This window comes from Aegilops tauschii, chromosome 4 (genome assembly GCF_002575655.3).
Source record: "Aegilops tauschii subsp. strangulata cultivar AL8/78 chromosome 4, Aet v6.0, whole genome shotgun sequence".
NCBI lineage: Eukaryota > Viridiplantae > Streptophyta > Magnoliopsida > Poales > Poaceae > Aegilops > Aegilops tauschii.
The window spans coordinates 422,979,245-422,996,749 of record NC_053038.3 but is presented as its reverse complement, the minus strand read 5'-3'; the positions used below and the strand labels follow the sequence as shown (position 1 = coordinate 422,996,749).

At 43.7% G+C, this 17,505-nt stretch overlaps 2 protein-coding genes across 6 annotated transcripts; one reads left to right on the top strand and one right to left on the bottom strand.

Annotated features, from left to right (window-relative positions):
- The first annotated feature begins 3,001 nt into the window (after nucleotides 1–3,001).
- On the top strand, nucleotides 3,002–10,376 carry LOC109763380 (mitotic checkpoint protein BUB3.2). The gene is made up of 9 exons (XM_020322224.3): nucleotides 3,002–3,332; nucleotides 3,435–3,565; nucleotides 4,589–4,671; nucleotides 5,770–6,036; nucleotides 6,649–6,724; nucleotides 9,403–9,483; nucleotides 9,569–9,647; nucleotides 9,723–9,823; nucleotides 9,910–10,376. Exons 1-9 carry the CDS (start codon nucleotides 3,198–3,200, stop codon nucleotides 9,992–9,994), a joined length of 1,038 nt encoding a protein of 345 aa, XP_020177813.1. The 5' UTR covers nucleotides 3,002–3,197; the 3' UTR covers nucleotides 9,995–10,376.
- A 2,722-nt stretch (nucleotides 10,377–13,098) lies between these two features.
- Nucleotides 13,099–16,900, bottom strand: LOC109763378 (GDP-mannose transporter GONST3). 5 transcript variants are annotated; one of them, XM_020322220.4, is made up of 3 exons: nucleotides 16,368–16,900; nucleotides 15,427–15,510; nucleotides 13,099–14,460 (listed from the first exon to the last, which is right to left on the bottom strand). In XM_020322220.4, the coding sequence occupies exons 2-3, from the start codon at nucleotides 15,454–15,456 to the stop codon at nucleotides 13,369–13,371; spliced, it is 1,122 nt and encodes a 373-aa protein (XP_020177809.1). In that variant the 5' UTR covers nucleotides 15,457–15,510; nucleotides 16,368–16,900; the 3' UTR covers nucleotides 13,099–13,368. The 5 variants fall into 5 exon arrangements, with proteins under 5 accessions (XP_020177809.1, XP_020177810.1, XP_020177811.1 ...); XM_020322221.4 differs by having other exon boundaries at nucleotides 15,863–16,763; XM_020322222.4 differs by lacking the exon at nucleotides 15,427–15,510 and having other exon boundaries at nucleotides 16,368–16,804.
- Between the last annotated feature and the right edge of the window lie 605 nt (nucleotides 16,901–17,505).

Genomic DNA, 17,505 nt, shown 5'->3' with positions numbered 1-17,505 from the left:
ATTATGCAACTCCCGAATACCGGAGGAACACTTAGTGTGCTATCAAACGTCACAACGTAACTGGGTGATTATAAAGATGCTCTACAGGTGTCTCCGATGGTGTTTGTTGATTTGGCATAGATCGAGATTAGGAATTGTCACTCCGAGTGTCGGAGAGGTATCTCTGGGCCCTGTCGGTAATGCTCATCACTATAAGCCTTGCAAGCAATGTGATTAATGAGTTAGTTGCGGGATGATGCATTACGGAACGAGTAAAGAGACTTGCCGGTAACGAGATTGAACTAGGTATGATGATACCGACGATCGAATCTCGGGCAAGTAACATACCGATGACAAAGGGAACAACGTATGTTGTTATGCGGTTTGACTAATAAAGATCTTCGTAGACTATGTAGGAGCCAATATGAGAATCCAGGTTCCGCTATTGGTTATTGACCGGAGAGGTGTCTCGGTCATGTCTACATAGTTCTCGAACCCGTAGGGTCCGCACGCTTAGCGTTCGATGACGATTATTTGTATTATGAGTTTATGTGATTTGATGACCGAAGGTTGTTCGGAGTCCCGGATGAGATCACGGACATGACGAGGAGTCTCGAAATGGTCGAGACATAAAGATTGATATATTGGACCATGTTATTCGGACACCGGAAGTGTTCCGGATAGTTTCGGGTAAAAACGGAGTGCCGGAGGGGTAACCAGAACCCCCCGGGGGAACTAATGGGCCACCATGGGCCTTGTTGGAGAGAGAGGAGGGCAGCCAGGGCAGGCCACGCCCCCCTTGCAGTCCAAATTGGACAAGGGAAGGGGGCGGCGCCCCCCTTTCCTACTCCCTCTCCCTTTCCTTCCTTCCCCCTCTCTTCCTTGTGGAGGAATCCTACTAGGACTAGTAGTCCTAGTAGGACTCCCCCTCCTTGGGCGCACCCCCTAGGGCCGGCCGACCTCCCCTCCCTCCTTTATATACGTGGGGAGGGGGGCACCCTAGAACACACAAGTTGATCTTTTAGCCGTGTGCGGTGCCCCCCTCCACAGTTACACACCTCGGTCATATCGTCGTAGTGCTTAGGCGAAGCCCTGCGCCGGTAACTTCATCATCACCGTCACCACGCCTTCGTGCTGACGGAACTCTCCCTCGGCCTCAACTGGATCAAGAGTTCGAGGGACATCATCGAGCTGAACGTGTGCTGATCGCGGAGGTGCCGTACGTTTGGTACTTGGATCGGTTGGATCGCGAAGACGTTCGAATACATCAACCGCGTTACTAAACGCTTCCGCTTTCGGTCTACGAGGGTATGTAGACACACTCTCCCCGCTCATTGCTATGCTTCTCCTAGATAGATCTTGCGTGATCGTAGGCAATTTTTTTGAAATACTACGTTCCCCAACACTTTACCTCGAAAGGCACATGTATCCTTCTCCCGGCGGGTTGTCGTTGATGATCTCCAGCTCAACAATCAACTTTGTGACAAAGTCGTATATAGTAACAAGGCTCTGATAGATAGCTTCATGGATGGCCCTCCTGTGGGCGCTTCAGGTTGCCCATAAAGTGAGTAGAGTCGCGATGAAGTCTGCATGTGAAGTCATGTCCATCATGTGGGAAAACCATCCCTTCGTGCCAGGACATCTGTTCATGCACATATGCTCCGTGAGAGATTCATCAACAAGTGCCAAACACATCATGACGTGGTATAGTCAAATGAGCGAGTGTCTCCATGAGTCATCCTCGATCCGCTTTGCAGATTGCGCACATAGGGATGTTGGACATAATCATGTGATGCTTCCAGTTTAACCTAGTGATGTAGTTTCTTTGATGGCTTTGCGAAAAAGGAAAAGTTTGATGGTCAGGCCCAATTCGAACAGAAAGATATCTCGGTTCAACCCATATTTTTTTAACAGGGTTCAAACCATGTTGTGATGGGAGTAGTAGGACATAGGAAAAGCCCAATTTCTATTCAGCACTTAAGGCGCCAGGAACTGTGTGGTTCATACATGGCTCCCACGCAGTTGAGCGATGGGAATAATGGGCCGACCCATTCCAATGCGCCCAAGCAGGCAGTTCCTCTTTCGATTTTGTGAAGATTCCGGAAGCTTCTAGTTTGGTCCCCCCCCCCCAAGTTTGTGTTGTTCGATCTGTTTTTTCACCCGGTTTCTGTTCGGCTTTTATTTTATTTTATTTTTTTGTTTTCCCTTTTCATTTTTTTTTCAAAATGCGTGAAACTTTTGTGAATTTCATTTTTTTTGAAATTTAGGATTTTTTCTCAAATTTGTGTACAATATTTAATTTTGTGAACCTTTTCCATATCCGTGATTTTTTTCCAAATTCATGAACCTTTTTTCAAATATTTAAACTTTCATAAATTCACAAACCTTTTTTCCAATATTGTGAACCTTTTTCTTTATAAACTTGTTTCAAATTTGAGAACTTTTTCTAGATTCATGAACACCTTTTCAAATTCATGAACCTTCTTCAAATGTTATAATTTTTTTAAATTCATGATTTTTTTAAAAATTTATGAACCTTTTCAAGTTCATGATTTTTTTCAAACTATGATTTTTTTCAAATTTGTGCATTTTTCGAAAATCTTTCACAAACATCATTCAAATTCCATGATTTTTTTTCAAATTCTGCAAAATTTGTTGAATTACATGAACATTTTCCACATTCATGAACATTTTTTAAAACCCATACTGGTTTTTTTATTTCACCAGAAAATTTAAAACTGACAGAAAAAATTCTCCCTCTGTGATTTAAACGCTCTTATATTTCTTTACGGAGGGAGTAGGTGTTTTCTGAGACTGAAAGTTCAGACGGACAACAAATGGGGACGAACGTAAAAAGGAAGCGAGCAAAAAAAAATCCGATCGAACGAGAGACTCTCTAGGAAACACTTATATTTCGAAGGAGCGAGCCAGCGTGGCGAATTGCTGGGCCGGGCCATAAAGCGAATACATGCGCGCCGAAGCTCTCTCTAGGAAAAGTCCACGACGTGCTAAAAAATAAAGAGGAAAAGTCCAGGCCATGACGCAATGGCATCTTCTCCAGCCTTCTTTTTCCTCCCGCTGCCTCCGTTCCCCGTTCCGCGCCGCCCTCCCGTTCTCCTCGCTCCGCCCGTTCTGGATTCAAATTTCGAATCCCCCCACCGTTTCCGCCCCCCTGCACCAAATACCTGACCCGATTCCTTTTCCTCCCCCCTCCCACCATGAGTGACGCACCCGGCGCAGCAGCCTCAGCTATGGGCAGTGGCAGGGAGCTCGCCAACCCGCCGTCGGACGGCATCTCCAACCTCCGCTTCTCCAACCACAGCGACCACCTCCTCGTTTCCTCCTGGGACAAGGTCAGCCGCCACGCGCCCCCCTCCGTTCCTCCATTCCGGCAAGGCGTAGTAAACCCTAGCTGCCCGATCTGACCTGGTTTGGGTGCTTGGGCTCTGTTCCAGACGGTTCGGCTGTACGACGCCGAGGCGAGCCTGCTCAAAGGGGAGTTCGCGCACCCCGGACCTGTGCTCGACTGCTGCTTCCACGACGACTCCTCCGGGTTTAGCGCTGGCGCCGACCACACCGTGCGGAGGTGAGGGCTGTTGTGTTTTGTGGTTTCTACGCCTTCGTTGCGTTGGATTTGTGGAATTGGCAGGGCCGTTAGTATAATCGACTGGGTTGTAGATCTGCAACCATTACGGGATGCCTAGGCTGTGTTTCGTTGGTGAGGAAGCGATATGATTCATTTTTTATTTTTGGTGAACGCTCTCTATAAGGTTCGTGTTGTAAAACTAATCTATGAAAGGGACCTAGTTGCTTGGGTATACCCGTGCATCGGTGCATCTATGTTGCCACATATACTAGTTCCAGCGCCATAAGGTGGGTAGTGCATATAAAGAAGCAATTTCACCAACTGTCATTTAGTAGTACTCAAATTACAAGATAGGGCTGTAGATATGTTATATCTGTGGAGAATTATAAATTATAAATTAATATATTTTTAGAAGAGGCATCTGCCCTGCTTTAGATGGGGGTTTACAGGAGATCCCAGAGACTCGCTTGGAAAGGCTGCTATACCAAACATTATCACTTAACTACAATGAAAGTGTGAAGTGATTAAGTTTGCAAAAGAAGTTCAACGTGCAGAAACGACTGCATCGTGAAAGAGTAAAAATTGGATCATCCCACCCTCCTGTGGGGGTCAAGGCACCTGCTGTGACGCGTCCCTAGGAAAAGACGCATGATGACGAAGACTCCTGGTCAACATCTCAAGGGTCGATGAGTCCTGGGTCCTGATCATTATGTAAATTGTATGCTGATTAGACCTTGTTGCAGAATCACACATAAAAATATGTATGGTGGGAAAATTGTCCAGTCCCCCTTAAGATTATTAGTGGTGCATGAGTCTTAATTTGAATGCTTCATGTAAGACTTACGAGCAATGTGCCCATATTTTGATTTGCTGTCAATTGAATGCTGGCAGGCAAGAGTAACGACATTACTAAGCTGAATGTTGTTTGTGAATCAAAAATTTATTGTTGATTCCCTCCTGTTATTATCAGTTATGTCAAGATTTAGTAAGACTAAAAGAAACATGCTCAAATAACTATCCCAGATTATCATTTACTTCGTCAAAGGAGGATGTTCTGGGGCGTCATGATGCTCCAGTTCGCTGTGTGGAGTACTCTTATGCTGCAGGTACTTGTAACTACATCCAATTGGATTGCTCTTGCGTTTATGTTTTTGGACGTACATTTTCCGGACAAATACTGATGCAAATTGATTCAGTCAAACCAAAGGTTATTTACTGCATTAATCATATCATCATTAAGGATGCAGTTGATTTTTAGAGATCAGTACACATATCACATTGCTAACTGAATTCATGTTTTATTCTTAATGACTATATTTTTGCACATCTAATCTTGTATAGAATGATCTTAGTTTCTAATTTTTACTTTGATTATACGGCTTTTTCATGCTGTCTGGCTTCTTGACATTGCTTTATCCATTTGGATGCATGTTCAGGGGATATCCATTTCATTGTACATTATGATACCTGGAAATATCTTTCTTCTAGATAGTCATTTCTACTTGGGCTAGTATTGATTTGGTTTGTCCTGTTGTGTGTTGGAATATTTGGTTGGTGTTCGTTCACTTCGAATTGCCACCTATAAATTTGGGTACGTCAGTGTAGCCTCCATTGGCCTTAATTTAAGGGCAATGTTTTTGGGAATTCGAATTCCCATTATTCTGTGGGGTTGACTCTCATGAGAGTTTTTTTTTTTCTAATTGGGACTCATGAGAGTTGTTGTCAAAGAAACCCTTCTACAAGTTTTAGTAGAGGGATTGGAAATTCATGGGAATGTTGTTTTTAGTTGAATCATCTAGTACCATATATGTTTGTGTTTGAACTTTTTGTGATTTGAACCACATACAAACTATTACAATAAATTTACTGAGAAACACATTTTAAAAATACGAAGAAAGTTCTTGTGTTTGAATTTGTACAAGATGATTTAACTAAAACAGACAGGACATGGAAATTCTATGTATGCCAAATGTTTCATATGAGAGAAGGTAAAAGCCAATGTTCCAGGCCTATATTCATTGATCCTGACTGAAAGACAGACTGGGCAAGCGTGCTTACTAATTTTTAAATGTTGTTCTAAATATTTGTAGGTTATGTCAATATTGTCTAAAATGATTTCCAAAACTATTATCTGGCTAGTGTGAGATAATTTGGTACATGAGAATAAGAATTTTGACTTTCAGTCTGTATATTTATCCATTTAGGACAAGTCATAACTGGCAGCTGGGACAAGACAATTAAATGCTGGGATCCCAGAGGAGTTAGCGGACCAGAGCGTACACTTGTTGGGACATATGCTCAACCAGAGCGTGTATATTCTATGTCACTGGTAGGAAATAGGTTGGTTGTTGCAACAGCAGGAAGACATGTCAGTATTTATGATTTGCGCAATATGTCTCAACCTGAGCAAAAAAGGGAATCATCTTTGAAATATCAAACACGCTGCGTCCGATGTTTCCCAAACGGAACAGGTAACTTGTTCTCTCTTTACTGTAGTTGCACTGCACGACTGCATGTTTCCCATTGTCACCCTTATTTCAACCATAAAGAAACAGTTGTGTACATTATCGTCATGTGGTTGCTTTTGATAAACCGCAATATTTGTGCTTTCTTTTGAAAGCCACCCTAGGTCTCTCCGGTTGTGTTTGAGCTTCTAAATGTATACTTTATAAATTCAATCTTTCCAGTGGGCACATGAGAAAAATCATGAACCTGAATTGCATAAGCTAAGCTTCGTTCTGTAGATTTTGATTTTAATCTTATGGAATATGCTCCTCCAGGTTAAATTATTAAAAAAAATGAAACGTTTATTAGTGCTAGATGACGCTAATACATGAATTTGTACATTACAAAGCTGGCTAAATTTATCTATAGAAGCACAAAAAATAGGAATGAGCTATGCAGTTATACGGTTACTTCCACTTGGGAAAATGTAATGACTGTATTTTGAACCTTAGCAAGTACCAATACATAAGTGGCTGTAGCCATCAGTATGCTTACCAGAGTAATGTATGAACTGCAACAATTATGCGGCTCAAGCAGCCTTGATTTAGACTAACCTTCTGAAATCCTGCTTGCTTCAGGGTATGCTCTAAGTTCTGTCGAAGGACGAGTGTCTATGGAGTTCTTCGACCTGTCTGAGTCTGCACAATCTAAAAAGTATGTTCTTGGCACCGTAGGTTCAAGACATCTTCTTATGTATTTGTAATCATTTTACATTCACACTTGCTTCAATGCTTTCTAATATTCGTTTCTTGGAGCATAACACAGTTTAAATAACTGATTAAGATTTTTTTTAGCTTCTGTAGCTTGGTAATGTATTTGATTCTATCTTACTCCCTCCGTTCCTCGAACGAGGGTGTGAAATTTGTTTTGTTAAGACCAAGGAGATTTTGACCTTTTTACCCCTGGTTAATCACATGCTTTAGTAGTTATTAGCCCAGCACATGAACCCCACCATACTCTTTGCATGCAGCATGCATGAGCCAATATGAGCCGTCATTGCTTTGTTGGGCACATGCAAGACCAATTGATTTTTCCATTTATTCGTGGGTGTGGGATATGGCGAGAGAAGCAAATGGTTCCGTAGCACTAAAGGCCAGCATGGAAGGCGGAGAATTCAGCTGCAGCGTCTGTGTGTGTGTGACTTTGTGGTATTTTCGGCAGGTTTAGTGCTAAAATAGCGCAGCGCCTTCATTAATGGAAATTTTACCAAAAAATTAAACAAGTCTGTCTACCTTAGAGCATCTCCAGTAGATGATGTAAAATAGACCGGGACCACTTTTTACATCGCGAGAAGGCAAAAACACTGCTCCAATAGATGATTTAGATGCAAATATTTTTACTTGAGGGATGGGGCGTGATGTAAAATAGGCCGCCAAGTGATGCAAATTTGCATCACTTGGGCTGCTCGAGCAAGTTTTGCATCACCAGAGGACCACACGGCTGGAGCAAAATTTGCAACACCAAGTGACGTTTTTACATCACTCTGTGCTCCAACAGATGATGTAAAATAGGGCACCCACAAGAAGACAACCGTGATGTATTTTGCAACACCTATTTTACATCTATTGGAGTTGGAGGTTTTGGTGATGTAAAAAAGCACTTTTAGGTGATGCAAATTTTGCTCGAACCACAATTTGGTGCCCTATTTTACATCATCTATTGGAGATGCTCTTAAGGGAATGAAGGGAGTAGTATTTTGTCATCCTTTCATGCAGATCATATCTAGTTCAAACAATATGTAGGTGATAGAGGAAATCACTTTGGTTTGGACTACAAATTCAACATGGAAATTATAAAAACTAAATTTTTGTGTGGCATTATGTGTACTGTTTTACGGAAATTTGAAATTCAATCTCAGGTGGTGTTTGACACATCATAATGGAACTTTACTCTACCATAAGTACCTTTCTGTGGTAGTCTTAGCTGCCTTTAAGTTTTCGTTAGGAACTTCGTAGGAGCTCAGGCATTCAGTGATGAGAGAGGTGGGTAGGCAGGTATGTCCCAGTTATGAGCCCTGAGTGGATAGCGGTGTGTTCAACACACTCAGCCAACCAAGTAGGCACTTCGCTCCAGCTGGCTTGATATCTTGACGGTAACCGTAGCGTGTCCACAATCCCACCAAGATACAACACACCTTTTATTTATATTAGAAATGCAGAACACTGAAAAGAGTGGTTAGACTTGTTTTTTTCCGTGCCATTTCATTGATAGGTAGAGAGTGAAACAATTACAAGGTGCAACTCGCAAAACCACGCACACAATCTGGTGTGGTTGCGAGCGCATGAGCAGAACAAGAAAAAGGGATGCTCAGCCGTACAGATATAAGGTCTATGTCTCAGGTAACAGTAGGTTGAGCCCCCTGGCTCCACCTCTAGCCCAAAGTCTAGCTTCCTCGATAGTTCGGACAAGGTGTGCAATGGAGGGCATCAAGGCATCGAAGACGCATCCATTCCAATGCTTCTGAAGCCACCAAGCAGTTAGCAGAAGAAGCAAGGAGATCCCCTTGCGCAAGGCAGGGGGGCATGATCCCAAGAGACCGTCCACCAGTCCAAGAAGGGTAGCTCCGGATGGGGAGGGTCTGCCGTGGTACGACACCAGGAAAGGATCTTGTGCTACACCTGATGGGAGAAGGAGCAGCAACCCACGAGGATGTGCCGCATGTCCTCAGTCTCCTGGTCGCAGAGGATGCACCGGTTGGCATGGGGAGGCACCTACAGGCAAGGCGGTCTGCAGTGCAGCATGTGTTCTGGAGGGCGTGCCAGATGAAGAACGCAACACGCAAAGGTACCCACGTCTTTCACATGAGATGCCAATGCGGGGTCTGCGTGTCACCCAACAATAGCACTTCGTAGCAGGAGCTAGTCAAGTACTGTCCAGAGGCAGTCCAACGCCAATGAAGCACATCAGGGGTCGCCGGGAGGGGAGTGTGCCGGAGCCGACGCCAGAGGTCAACGTACTGGACCATAGTGGCGGGCTGGTTAAACTTGTTCATCACCAGTGGTAGCATAAACTACAAGGCTCCAACCTGGATTGTTTTCTTAGTTTTTTGAATTATGCGACCTTGACTTTCTATATGATCAATCACTATTCAAGCGAGCAAGCTCATATGTCATACCATTTTAATGTACAACTGGCAGTCAACGGTTCAACTCTATAACCTAGCCTTTAATTGTGCATTGGCAATCACTCTGCAGTGCTCACCCCTTTCCTGCAAAGTTATTAACTCAAAGAGACAATCCGCTTACTTTCCCATGCAACCTACACTGAACTATGGTGAAACTGGCTGTCCAGTTTAAAATACTTGTTTACTCATTGGTTAATTTCCTTTTCAGGTATGCTTTCAAGTGTCACCGGAAATCTGAGTCTGGCAGGGACACTGTTTATCCTGTCAATGCCATTGCATTCCATCCAATGTAAAGTTTCAGTGTTTAATGTTCTTGGTGATTTCTCATAGGTTTATCTGTTCTCAGTTTCTTGCATTGTTATGCATGTCTGCAGATACGGCACATTTGCCACTGGAGGCCATGATGGATTTGTGAATGTGTGGGATGGCACAAACAAGAAGAGATTGTATCAGGTATCTGGGTGATAGTTTTGCTTTGGTAGTACGATTGTCTGAAGTGGCCTGGGTGTTCATTAACTTTCATCGCAGTACTCAAAGTACGCGTCAAGCATTGCTGCTCTGTCGTTCAGCAAGGATGGGCATCTGCTTGCTGTGGCATCAAGCTATGGTTACGAAGAGGGAGAGAAACCGTAAGACTGAACTTCGCTTACAATTTTCTGTCACTACTCACTAACAGAACATAGAGTTGACCTACTGGCTCTTTTGCGATTTCCAGCCACGAGCCTGATGCAATATTTATCCGTGGGGTGAATGAAGTGGAGGTTAAGCCGAAGCCCAAGGCATTGGCCGCACCCCAGTAGTGCTGCAATCATTTCGCAAGAAGGTAGTCAAACACATCAGGTGTGTTGTTTGGGACAAGACATTATGCAGAGAGCAAATGCGAGGCGTTTCTTTATCTAGTTCTCTTTTTAGTGTCAATTGCATTAGTTGACGGAATCCCTTCTCTATGTTGGAGTCAAATGGCAGTATATCTGACCATTTCTCTGTGTTGTTTCGCATGTATTAATGTCTAGAAAGAGTTGCTTGGGAGTGGTCGTATTCGTTTTGTATTTTGATACAGAAACTGTTGCTTTTTTATGTAGCTTATATATAATCGATTTAGTTCTGCAACTTTAGTATATGATAAAAGAGGCTAAATCTGTCGCACTTTTTTTGTGTGAATACAAGGGTGTGTTTGGTTCATGTCCTCGTCATTGCATGCCTGGCCTGAGCTGTGCCTGAAATGTGCCTGATGATTGTTTGGTTCGCATCCTGAGAAATACCTGCCTGGCCTGGCCGTGGTGGTACTGTGATTAGCCTGGCCAGTAGAATAAAAAATTGAAAAAGTACTTAGCCCAGGCAGTTTGATTTGCCTGGCCCAGGCGTCCCGCCCCATATGCCTGGGCATGCTTCGGCAGCTGGTAGCAGCAACAGCCTACTATTTAAAAATTCTATAAGCACTGACAGGAACCAAACGCTCACCCACCAGGCTAGCCTGACCAGGCACAATTTTTCTTCATCCCAGGCGTTCCCAGCCATCACTTTTTCTCAGGCAGAGTAACCACTGCCCAGGCCTTCAACTAAACACACTCTAAATCTGTCGCACTTGTGGGCTGGTGCTAATTTGACCGGACGTACGCACAAAATTTGAACTAATCGGTTGTTGGAGCAAGTATAATAAAATGATGTAAGGGAGCTATAGGAGCTGCCACAACAGACATGTGTGAAGTAGAGAGGGAGAAGAAAGAAGATAAGAATGTTGTAATTTATAGTCAAACATGGCGTAAACTTCAACAAGCTCTGTAAGTTAATGAGATGGGCCAGGTTTAAATTGTGTGGTATACCTCTATAGCTAACTATAATGGATTTTTTTTTGCGGGGAACTATGATGGATTATTAGATTGGCTATAGATGATAGACAATAATACTTGAGATTTCTCAAAAGAAAATATAGTGAGCTAGTTGTCGGAGTGAACACTCACACCAAGGAATCTATTACTCCCTCCGTTCTTAAATATTCCCTTCATTTCAGAATATAAGATGTATTGTTTTCTGTGCAAGTCAACCATTTCAATGTTTGACCAGGATTATAGAATGAAATAACAACAGCTGCAATACCTAATAGATACTCCCTCCGTTTTTTTACTCCGCATATAAGATTTGGTCAAAGTCAAACTGCACAAAGTTTGACCAAATTTATATAAAAAAATATGAACATCTACAATACTAAAACTAAATAGTATGAACATACGTTTCATGATGCATCTGATAATATTGATTTCATATTGTGAATGTTTATATTTTTTAATATAAAGTTAGTCAAACTCTACAAAGCTTGACTTTGACCAAACCTTATATGCGGACTAAAAAGAAACGGAGGGAGTAAAATATGAAACTACTTTTCAGGTTGGATCAAATGATATAAATTTTGTATTCTAGATATTGATTTTTTTTAAAAACTCGGTCAAACATGCACTAGTTTGACTTTTGAAAAAAGAAATGCACCTTATACTCCGTAGACATATTTTAGAGTGTAGATTCACTCATTTTGCTTTTTATGTAGTCCATATTGAAACCTTTAAAAGGACTTATATTTAGGAAAGGAGGGAGTATATGTTAGCAAAATACCCGTGTATTGCCACATTTGAGCAATTGGTAATTTTTGGGGTCAAATGGGTGATATATATATGTTCCTTCTTTTGTGCCGCAGCAAACTCACGTCTTCTCTTTGGTGATCGTCGGCTCCCTTTCTCCTCGGCACATTTATCCCTATCAACTTGTAGTCATCGCTCTATTGTTCTCCATAGCGGGCTGCCAAACACTTATGTAACCGGAATATTGAAGAGGTGGGATTAAACCATTGACACGTATGTAACCAAACAGATGTAATTTGGGGGAGAGCTGACATGTAACCAAACAGCATGCTAGTGTTTCCACTTTAATGCAGTATGAGGTTTTGCAATCAAACAAACTGCAGAACATGGTTTAGAGCCTGCATTAGCTCAGCCATGCCAAAAAATGATGTAGATAACCAAACATACCCTAAGTGCTACAGTACTTCGTACTCCGTATTTAATTTGTGGAAGGTGTGTGCATCTCACGCAAGCGGTTTAGACTTTTGTCTTTGCGAGCCCATCTCCAAGCGAAGCTTTTCGCCTGGCTTGCCCTTCGTGACCCATGTTGGACATGCAATAGGCTTCAATGTGGAGGGCTGCAGCGCCAACCGCATTGTCCACTGTGTTGTCAACGACCGGAAACGATCTATCACCCTTTTGAATTTTTTGGAAAAGGACGATGCATGCGGCCACCCTTTTGATGGAGTGACTCTTCTTAGTCTTCTCAAACTGATTAGGTTCCGACATGTTAAGCAGGGATAGCAGTTAATGAGATGACAGGTCAAGTTCAACCTCATGGCAGTCCTCTATCTATGTACTGTATAACATTTGGCTCGAGCAAAATGTGCAACTTTTTGACAAGGTGGCTAGCAGCCGACAGGTTGCCATCTACAGAACCAGGGCGGACACTGCTCTTGCCGACATTTGCGAGGAACTATGTCAAAATCCTATGGGCTTTCGCCGTTCATTCACCCTATATCCCATTTGTCTTGTAAATACTCTATTCTGTCTTGGTACAAATGACACACATAGCCTGTGCGTTTTCTAGAAAAAACAACTGATCAACAAAATATTAGTTACTACAGTACTACTATATACTTATAACTAATATGTGCAGACCTTTTACACCCAAACGGAGGAGGTACAATATAACTGGCCAACCAACAAGACTAACAAAATCAAAAGTTTCAGACTTGCATAAGGCGTCAGAGTATGTCTACCTATTCATGAACCATGACTAGTACTGATGATGTCAGACAAAATTTCCTTCACCCACAAAGGAAAAGAAAAAACTTATGCCGCGAAGCGAATAAGTACATCCATTGTATTTCTGGAATTTGGTAAATAGAATACATGGTTCAGTATACAGGGGATTCGACCCTGGTATGTTGAGGTGTCTGGTACCCTACACCACCACCACCACAATCCTGTCTAACCAATGAAAAACAGTATAATATAACAAAGATATTGTAGAATGAAATTTAGTTTCTCTTGAAACACCGATGTTCTACAGCATGTTCAAGATTCCTCATCTGAGATATACCACGAATGGGTTGTCGAGGGAAGGTAAAGTAAGCTTATCAGGAGGAATGCTTTTGACTTGAGTTGCTCTCATGCCCGGGCTGAACCTGCAGCAAATTCTGCCCCTCTTCATCGTCCTCTTCCTTTGGCTCGATCTTGGGCACCTTGGGCTTTGTGGTCGATTGCTGGTAGAGAACACCACCAGACATGCATATCAAGAGCCCAATTGTCCCCACAAGGGACGCATGCTTGTCCCAGATAAGCAGATTGATCACGACGGTCAGGAGCTTGTTCACTATACCGAGCACCGTAAATCCAGTAGCAGAGATGGCCCGTCTGCAGGAGAATCCAAAGAAGGATATTGATAACCCGAACAGGCATGACAGAGCAACAGGAAGGACCACGTCGAACGATAGCCAGTTTGTTGTCATCTTGGAGCTGTCCACCTTCATCTGATTAAACTCTCCCATTATAAGGAGCTCAAGGGGGAACAAGAGCAGAGCCTCAAGGTTGTTGTAGAGCACAAGGCCCCATGTGTTCAACCCGATGGTCATGACGACGTGTTTGATGTACACGAAGTCAATAGACATGCTCGCTAGATAGGCTATTGCCCAGCTGTAAGCAGTCAGGGTGAACTGGTTATCTGTGAAAACATATATCACACTTCCACCAAGTATAGTGGAAAGTGAGAGCCATGTCTTGAATGATGGGCATGGTTGGTGAAGGTAAAGTGTCTCCCCAATGGCCACAAATATCGGCACAGCAGACCGAAACACGATGAAAGTGTCCACATTGGCATGCATCAGGAGCTCGCTGTTTGTGAAGATTGAGATGTAGAACATAACAGCAGCAGGTAAGAACTTCCACATGGTCCTCAAATTCAGCCTATCAGGCTCAATAAGCTTTAGCTGTCCACACAGGAGAACTCCAGCAACACTAGTGAGGTACTGTAAAGCTGTCAGTGCTCCAGGGTAGGGAAACTTCATGATTGCCCATTTGTTGATAATGGAGAGCAGAGATGCTGACAGGCAATAACCAGCAGCCACACCATAGACTGAAGCGTGGCGCATAAGAGTGCTCCATGTGTTATTCCAAGCTCCAGTTTTCTCGACTGAACCATCTTCTTTTGAGGGCTCTGAGAGATTAGACATCTGCAACCATTTAAAATAGATTTATTAACTATGAAAGTCATGCAAAAAGCAATTGGAGAAGTCCCAGACAGTTCAATGTCATATACTGATGTAGCAACTGCAAATATATGGTTACACCTTCATTACTCCCCCTATACTCTACCCTGCCGCTGGATCTGGGTCTTGAATCAGATTCTACACATAATTTGTACTCCCTCTGTAAACTAATATAAGAGTGTTTAGATCACTAAAGTAGTGTTTCAAACGCTCTTATATTAGTTTACGAAGGGAGTACAAGGTAAGTTAACATAGTAGTTCTCATGAACATAATCATCTGCTTTACTTCTAAAACCCAGTAAATCATGTATCTGAAGACAATCGACATATTTTGGCTGAATTTTAGCTAGCATTGACTTTGAACGAAGAATCTCTCTACGAGGAAGCACCTATGTACGAGCGGCATGTATTTCAGAGAAAAAAAATAGTTCAAAGGCATGATCCATATATATAAGGTGCAAGCAACCAAAGCTGATTTTCCAGACCCAAGAAAAAAGGTGCTGATTGAATGTCCCTGACAAGTATGGAGAAACTTTACAGACAGGACAAGTACCCGTGCACTTCCTAGAATCATCTCTAGCAAACAATCATCCTCTTATATATTTCTATAAAGTACAAAACTACTCCTTAGACAATGATCTATTTGTGCTGACTATGCACCTCCATATGTTCTCCTTTGATCTTCAGCAAACTTTTGAGGTTAATCATGGTAAAGACTCGAGCAGGTCAAGGCCCGAAACCAAGAAAGGAAACAGACAAGTAGTAAAAACAGGTTTCAGCTCCCAAGAAAAGGGTCAAAGGAAGGAGAGGAAACAATAGCAGCACCAAGAAAGAAACACTTCATGAAAGATCTAGTAGCATATCAACCATGCCAACCAAGAAACAATTTCATCAGAACTGAAGAAAAACCAAGCGAAGAAGAAGCAATACCTGGAACCGGCCAACCCGAGCAGGAGCCATGATCCCGAGCCCAAATCCAACAACAGCAAGCGCTCTAGCAACGAAGCATGTATCCTTTTAAACAAAGCCGATGGTCAGGGCTTAAGGTGGCAAAGGAGGAACGAAGACCAGTATGCAACAAGCCAACAACCACCTAGCTAAGGCCAATCAGCTAATAAGCTCTCATATAAGGTGGCCACACGGAACGATCCATTTGCCCACGACGGCCATGTTCGGCATGTGAGTCAAACATGGTAGGAGCACGTCACAAGCGCATCAGCCAATGGCAATCGATCGGAGAATTTTGTAAGAAAATTCAGCACAACACCTAAGCGGTTTGGCCAGGTCAAGCAAGACGGGGTCGCAATTATGCAACGTGCAAGCCAGTTGCCCACAAGGAAACAAAATTAGCATAGCGACGCATTACCTCAGGAAGACAGGGAAGCTTCTTTCCCCCACCCCGCGCAGCCTGTGGGGAGAGGCGAACTCAACTGGAAGAAGAGATGCCCCTCAACTACCGCGACGTGACAGCCCCGCCCCTATGCCTCCAAGACGCAAGTTAAAAAAGTGGCTGCGGGCACACGGGGTGTTCCCCTGCACTCGCTAGCTGCTGATGAGGGCCTCGCGATCGAGCCAGCTCAACCGACTGCTGCGACGCGCCATGATTAAGATTGAAGCGCTGGAGATAGCCGCTGAAACATGCATCCATGTGACGGAAGCAATGGCATCAAATGATTCGGAGAGGAGGAACTGGAGATCGTTAGGTGGGTGGAACCAAGCCGCCGGCCAGGACCACGGAATATCCACTACAGTTTTCAGCGGCTTCGTGGCGAAGCGGAACACGTCGCGACTGTAACCACCAGCCAAGATCGAGTTTGAGATATAGAGAGGGGGACGGGGACGGGAAGAGAACCTCGCCGGAGGCGGCTCACCTTCGTTTGTGGTCGAAGTCACATGATCCGCTCCTGGACGGATCCGCCGGCGGTCGAGGAGGGAGAGCGGGTGGAGGGGTCGAGCGAAGAGCGGTGGGATGCTGTCGACTGAGCGGTGGCGTGGCGATTTATCGAGGGGTTGGGGTGATGCTTTTGAGACGGCAGTCGCCGGATCTGGACGCTGGGGAGGGTCAACGAGGGATCGCCTCGAGTAATTGGGCGCGCGATCGCGTGGGGTTTGGGATTTGGAGCGGGGGTGCAGCCAGGTCCGAACGGGAAGGAATTGATTCCGGGGAATGGGGATGAAGCCAGCTCCGACTTCTGACCCGGGAGAGGCGGGAAGGAGCAGATCTCGAGGCGCCCGTTTGGCTCGACCGTAGCGACGAACGGCAGGACGGCCGAGCCGGCCGCCCGGCGGGGACCGGGATGCCGTCTCTGTTCATTTTTTATTGCCTTCCGTTTCAGCTTCGGCACGAGGGAGATCCGCCGGATCTCGTGCCCGACCCGCGCAAGCGCAACCTCGCCGAGCCACCTTCCAATTCCAAGCAATGGTAACTGTTGAGCGAGTCAGCAACTCCAGCAAGCTCCCTTGAAAAGCTTTCCGTAAAAGCCGTTTCACGGGATATCTGCATAATTTTGTGGAAATTGTCTTATTACAACATTTTTTTTAGTTTTCGTAGTCATCGTTCTCTAGTTTTCCCCCCATTAAACTAGCTATGTGCCCAGTGCCCGTGCGTTGCCATGAGGCCAAATATTTTTTTAACATGATCAGATGATCATACAACGCAAATCTTGATGCAAAGCAAATAAGAAAAAAATTAAGATTGTGTATTGGTTGTAGAGTATAGATTTTTAGCTATTTTTTTAAAACCGATAAAATAGGCATGTGTCCATGATTAATATGACTTATTGGGTTACCAAATATAATAGATTGATTGATATTTATATTTTGCTCATATGAGGCGTGAGTTTATTGCTATTTATTGGGTTACCAAAGATAGGTATCAGGTTTTACCAAAGATAGGTATATGGGGCGTGAATTTATTGATAATTATTTGGTTTGTTGTTGTTAGGGCATATCCCTCTCTAGTTGGTTTTTGTGTTGATGACAATGCGCTTTACGGACTTATCGTGTGCA